At 35.1% G+C, this 6,505-nt stretch overlaps 1 protein-coding gene across 1 annotated transcript; it reads left to right on the plus strand.

The window, feature by feature from the left end:
• On the plus strand, window positions 1-6,145 carry LOC108215057 (serine/threonine-protein kinase Nek2). Its single transcript, XM_017387389.2, has 15 exons — window positions 1-223; window positions 1,071-1,337; window positions 1,453-1,519; window positions 1,843-1,908; window positions 2,491-2,537; window positions 2,632-2,677; window positions 2,777-2,857; window positions 2,962-3,004; window positions 3,117-3,166; window positions 3,246-3,327; window positions 3,429-3,478; window positions 3,853-3,926; window positions 4,015-4,066; window positions 4,413-4,865; window positions 5,007-6,145. The coding sequence occupies exons 2-15, from the start codon at window positions 1,252-1,254 to the stop codon at window positions 5,652-5,654; spliced, it is 1,845 nt and encodes a 614-aa protein (XP_017242878.1). The 5' UTR covers window positions 1-223; window positions 1,071-1,251; the 3' UTR covers window positions 5,655-6,145.
• Window positions 6,146-6,505: the final 360 nt, after the last annotated feature.

A 6,505-nucleotide genomic window follows, 5' to 3' on the forward strand; every position in this document is an offset into this window, starting at 1 on the left:
AACCACCAATGATACGCTCTACTTATCCTCTTGCTTCTCATCTTCTTTCTTGTCTCTCTTATTTATATACATTCTCATTTTTGCTACATGGAATGTGAGCACACACATTACACACAAACTCATTTTTCATTCTTGCTTGCTTCTTGTTTCTCATAACACACTTGTATAAGAAGAACCCGTCTTGTATTTGACAAGATTCGAACCTGTAATATCAGTTTTGCAGGTATTTTTAATTTTTTTTTGTAATGATTTTTATTTGTGCTTAATTTTTGGCCCTTTTAGTATTTATAACTATGTTGATTGAAATTCTTGGATTTTGGTTTTTTTTTCCTGAATTTATGTAATGGTTTTTTGTTGGATGTCTTGAAATGGTTGTGATGAGATTGAAATTGTAGCTTACACATTGGAAGTTACTATGATGCTGCATTTCCCCCCAATAGAGAAAAGGAATAAGAATGAAAAATTGTTTTGATTTTGATTCTTGGTGATTATGGTTTTCAGATTGATTCACTTCTTAGGTTCAAGATTTTAAATCAGCAGATTTAATCTTATTTGGTTTGTGAATGCTGTATATGAATAAAACTATGTTCCTAATGATGTTGAATTTTTTTAATTAGGCTATCTCTGTGGATTGTAGGGACTTTGTTGTTCTAACTTATCTGTAGCTGCAAATTTGTTTTTAGTTCAATGACTAAATGAGACTATCCTTGTTTTTAGTTAGGGTTGATAGTTAGGCTATACCTCATAGTTTGGTGGTTTTAGCAATCTAAGAATTGGTGTACTGTAACTAATTTCTTGATCTCTGTCGGTATGTAGTATTTATTCTACTCGGCTTGGTGAACCACAACGCTTCCTGAATTCTATCGTTCATCTCTATTAGCTGTACATATATTGATCACGCCAGTGATTAGTATTAAAACTACTTTCAGTTTGTAGTCATGGTTTTAGTTAGCTATCTTGAGCTTTGTTTTTCGGGGTCAGATAAGCTTTGAGGCGATGTGTTTTCTTTATGGTCGTCTCTGAACTTGTAAACTGATCTATCTCTACTGCGATGCTTTATATATTGCTAGTATCACATGTGCTGAAATTCCTGGAGCTACACAAGTGACTAGTGGACAGAAACATCTATAAGACTTCTGTTACTTCAAGTTGCAATTTTTGAAGCACTTTAGCTACTGCGAAGGCGCAACACAAGACATATATAACTAATATCGATAAAGAAACCGGATTCCCAAGCAAGAAGTACATGCGATGGAAAATTATGAAATACTGGAGCAGATTGGCAGAGGTTCCTTTGCTTCTGCTCTACTTGTAAGGCATAGACATGAAAAGAAAAAGTGAGTGCCCATTTTAGTATTTCCAATTTATGTTCATATTATGAGATGTTCGACTGTATTGTGCATCAAAATTGTACTTTGCACTGTCTACTTCTGACAGTTCATTTTTTTAAAGGTACGTGCTTAAGAAAATTCGCCTTGCTCGCCAAACAATTAGGACGCGCAGATCTGCCCTCCAAGAGGTTAGTATTTCATATAAACACATGATGCGAGCATGTCGTGCTACTTTCTAGGGAATCAATTGTACATTAATCATAAAGACATAAACAAAGTCTTGACAATAAACTGGCATATTGTTTTATTTAGCACTTTTCAAAAGTCACAAATCAAAGGATATGTATAGAATGGGTCCGATAATTTTAGTTTGTTCTTATTGGACATGATTCCCTATAGCATTTTTGTGAAAAATTTAGCAGAATTTCTGCATATTAGTGCATTTCATAAAAGCAATATATATGGTAAATTAAGTGTATTTGTAAGATGCTGTCTTTGACTATATGTGCAGATGGAACTTATTTCTAAAGTGCAACATCCATATATCATAGAGTACAAAGATTCCTGGGTAGAAAAGGTTTGTAAAAACTCCACTTATATCCATATTCATACAACTAGACAAGTTGTATCATGTTACTTTGCGGCTAGATTTGTAAACATGATTGTTGATTTCTTGTTTTGATACTATTCAAGTATTTAACATGTTCATTTTTGTGTTTTCCTGTGGCTAGATATATTTTGTCTTATCTTAAGTAGAGAAACATCTGTATATGAAACTTCTTTTCCATTCCAATCCCTTTACAAACGGGGGTCTGTAAAGCCTGCATATTAAGAAATCATCATTATTTATGTACAATACAATATATGATTATATTCTTTCATACTTCATTTAGTAATATTATTAAACAGTGCGCTGGTGTGAGCTGTGAATTTAATTGTTTCAGAAACTCATCACATTAGCAGCTATATGTTTACCTTTTTTATTATGTTATTTGGCTCAGATGTCAAACATACAACTTGTGGTTGGTATCCCATACATTATTCTTGTATCATCATGTTAGAGTAAGTTTGCAGATGCCACATACAGAAACACCACGTGGGTAGACTCTATATATGTCACATAATCGTGCCTTTGACAACTTCCCTTTATCATATTCAGGGTTGCTTTGTTTGCATCGTTATAGCATACTGTGAGGGAGGAGACATGTAAGTTACATATGTAATTCCATCAATTTTCTATTAATGCAATGCTCTTATGTTCTATCTTGTATGACTGTTGATTGTTGTGACCTTCATTTAGGGCGGACGCAATTAAAAGAACAAATGGCGTTTATTTCACCGAAGAGGTGTTATATCTGTGCTCAACTCTTTTTCCACTAGTTTGTAATGGATTTATTATATAGTCGGAACTCAACAGTACATTACAATTGTTGATTAATGTGCAGAAACTTTGCAAGTGGCTTGTTCAACTTCTTATGGCGCTTGATTACTTGCACAAGAACCATATTCTTCATCGTGATGTCAAGGTCACTGATATCTCCTTGAAAATTGTGAAAAATATTTAACAAATCTGCATCTGTTTAATCCACTCAACTATTGTGTTCCTGATACCGGTTCTTGTTTGGTTCAGTGCTCAAATATATTTCTGAAGAAAAATCAAGACTTACGGTTAGGTAAATAATAGATGGCCATATGCTTGTTGCCTCTAACTTTTTTTTAATACAGTTCATGTACTTCTGGCCCTCACTTGAAATGCATATTAAGGTGTGGTTCTGGTATTCACAGGTGATTTTGGCCTTGCAAAAATGCTGACTTCTGATGACCTAGCATGCTCAGTAAGTATATTGGCCACGGTTATGACATTCTAACTCACATTTATTTATGAGGGGTTCTCCTTACATTTACTCTGTGTAGGTTGTGGGAACTCCTAGTTACATGTGCCCTGAGCTTCTTGCTGATATACCTTATGGTTCGAAGTCGGATATCTGGTCTCTTGGTAAACTTTGTAATCTGTATTTAACTAGTGAAGATTAATCAAGTTTTATTATCTCTTCAATTGTTTGTATATTTAATTTCTTTCGTATTTTTTTTAACCAGGATGTTGTATATATGAAATGGCTGCCCATAAGCCTGCCTTCAAAGCTTTCGTGAGTTACTAAATGACTTTTCACAGTGTTTATCTCACTATCACTGTTGTCACCTTTATACTGATATTCATTACGTTAATTTGGTCTTTTGTCAATCTTTGCCTGTCTTCTTTTGTTATCTGGGTGTTAAGAATGAGTGACTACTGAAGTTCACTTAATTTATTTATTTTTACAAAATTGGGTTGAGTATACATAATGTTAAAATTGTTTTGGACATGCAACCTGTTGACCTTTAATGTTCATGATTTTATTAAATATGACGTAGTACTTCAGTTTTATATCTAATCTAGCTTAAGTTTGCTATATGCCTTTATGCTCAATTAAGATCTTAATAGTTACCATAGGTTATAATTTTCGGTGTTCTCTTTGAATAGGATATGCAATCTCTGATCAAGAAGATAAACAAGTCTATAGTGGCTCCAATACCTGTGATGTATTCTGGTGCATTGTGAGTGCGATAAGTTATCGTTCATGTCTTGTGGCTGCCTGCAATTCGCTCTTTTGTTACTGACCAATTTTTGAACTTTTACTTACAGTCGAGGACTTGTAAAGAGCATGCTGCGGAAAAACCCTGAACTTAGACCAAGTGTATGTATCATACCATTTCTTTCTACTCTTTACACGCATACAATCAGGACATTGTTTAAGAATCTCTCATGTATTATTGTTTTCACCTTGCGTAAGCGTAACTATATTCCTCTATGCTACCTGTAATATTTTAGATTTTCATCAACTCAGAGCATGGCATGTATTTACCAAGTTATATTCTTGGTTTTTGCTTTTAGATGTGCTAATAAAGAGTTGGGACCTTAGTAACATCTTATGTAGGCCATATCTATTCTACAGTTGAGCTAAAAATCTGATTATATCAACAGTTTTTCTGTATTTTGTTTCTTCTTCTTTTTTTTCATTTGAAGTCTATTTTGTTTTACAGGCTGCGGACTTGCTCAGGCTCCCATATCTTCAGCCCTATGTCTTGAATATCCATCTAAATTCTAGTAGTCCTAAAAGGCATACTTTTCCGTCCCAGCAATTTGTTACCAACTATGTAAAGCAAACAAGATTCTCTGAGCCTGAAGCTGTTACCATGCATTCTGATAGAGAGAATAGACGATCATTTGGCTATGATAGGGCATTAAATCCTAGTGTATCCGGAGCTGAGCAGGATTCATTGTGTTATTCTGAAGGATCACATGATTCTCGAAAATTCAACAGAAAATTTTCTATTGGCAGTATAGGCGAAGATAGTGTTAGCGACAATACAGTTGTAACGAAGTCAATAAGTTCTGTCAAATCTCCAATATTTACACCTGCAAAAGTTTCTGGTACAATTCCAAGAAGAGCAGCAACTCCGAGGATATATACCACTATCTCAGACCATGATTTGGTAAGTTGATATTAGTCTAATGGTGTTGGGATATGATTATTGTTAACTGAATGTAAATATCATAGAAGATATAAAACCTAAACTCCTTATTGCCAATTGTATAGATAATATTACTCATGTTTCTGTTGCTCTTGAATGCAGTGCAAAAAAATACAAACACCATCTAGGAAACCTTTGCCATCAACTCGGAGAGCATCTCTTCCTATGTCAGCAAGAACCCTATCAAAAACACCTTACAAGGCCAGTGCTGAACTCCTGCATGATGTTGCTTCTCCCGATGTGTCTGTGAACACTCCAATAATTGACAAAATGACAGAATTCCCATTGGCATCTGATGAAGACCCTTTCTTCCCTGTTCGAAAAACTTCATCAACATCTGCTCAATGCTCTTCTACTTCACCAAGCTGTGACAATAATGCAATCACAAAGGACAAGTGCACTGTCCAGAGTTTTGACAAAAGTCGCAGAACAGTAACCAGATCATACATAACGAATGTTGATTACGTCGCTCCAATAACGAGAAGTGAGTGCTCCGAGAACAATCCAGCAACTTGCATTTCAAGCCGGCCCTCTTCAGAATCTGGTTCCCAGCAACACAGGTTTGACACATCATCCTACCAGCAAAGAGCTGAGGCCCTCGAAGGGTTGCTCGAGTTTAGCGCAAACCTTATGCAACAAAACCGATTCCAGGAGTTGTCTGTGTTACTGAAGCCATTTGGACCTGAGAAAGTTTCTTCCAGGGAAACAGCAATTTGGCTGACAAAGAGCTTTAAGGATACCGGTGTCTAGCAAGAAAACCCTGAAACCGTTCCACAATTCATATTCAGTAGTTGTACAATTTTGACTGCATTAGAGTACTTTTCGTGCATTTTGAAGATTTATATTGAAGGTTGGTGTCTCACTTCTCCTTTAGAATGAAGGTTTATATCAGTGAACTAGTTGTTGATCTAAGATCATATCTTATGATTCTTCTAAGTTGTTGTAAACCTCAGGAAGTAGGAAGGCAACACATTCTTGGATGCAAGCTAATGTTTTTAGTTCTCCTCTAGATGTCTGGGCTTTAGTGCTTATCCAAAGTTTCATTGGATTGTGAAAGTGGTTGGAACTAGCTCTGTTGTTACAACATTCTGTACTGTTCTTGCTGAACAGACACTTTGTACTCAAATTTGGATATAGAGACACTACTGTATGAATTTGATGTACTTGAGGATGATTAAGAAATTTTTTCTTAATATGTATAAAGATTTTTTTTCCATAAAAAATATGTAATTAGAAGCTAATTTACCGAGAAACTAATTTCAAGTTACTTTTTTTTTTTGACTCAAATTTCAAGTTACTTTATTTTGTTTAAATTTGTTTACTCTTTGTGTTCGAGTACATCTCTATAAAATTATTAAAATAATATGATAATAAAAACATAATATAATATTTGAGAAAATAGAATGTATCTACTAAATACCCTTAAATGCGAACTAATGCTTTTAGAAGTATAGGAAAGTTTGTGGCCGAGAATGGGTCCCTAGGTGGGCCTTGATGAGGCCTATGCGGGCTTAGTGGACGGGGGTGGGCCTTAATGGAAAGGGGGTAAAGCATTGTACGGAGCCCTTCTAAAGTTCTGGGTCCTGTCCGAAGTCATAATG

This window comes from Daucus carota, chromosome 3 (genome assembly GCF_001625215.2).
Source record: "Daucus carota subsp. sativus chromosome 3, DH1 v3.0, whole genome shotgun sequence".
Classification (NCBI taxonomy): Eukaryota; Viridiplantae; Streptophyta; class Magnoliopsida; order Apiales; family Apiaceae; genus Daucus; species Daucus carota.

Excerpts from the sequence above, each read along its gene's own strand:
- LOC108215057 (XM_017387389.2), top strand. The coding sequence starts at position 1,252 with ATGGAAAATTATGAAATACTGGAGCAGATTGGCAGAGGTTCCTTTGCT. Across the intron at positions 1,520-1,842 it reads GCAGATCTGCCCTCCAAGAG|ATGGAACTTATTTCTAAAGT; the intron begins GTTAGTATTTCA and ends CTATATGTGCAG. Across the intron at positions 2,678-2,776 it reads GCGTTTATTTCACCGAAGAG|AAACTTTGCAAGTGGCTTGT; the intron begins GTGTTATATCTG and ends ATTAATGTGCAG.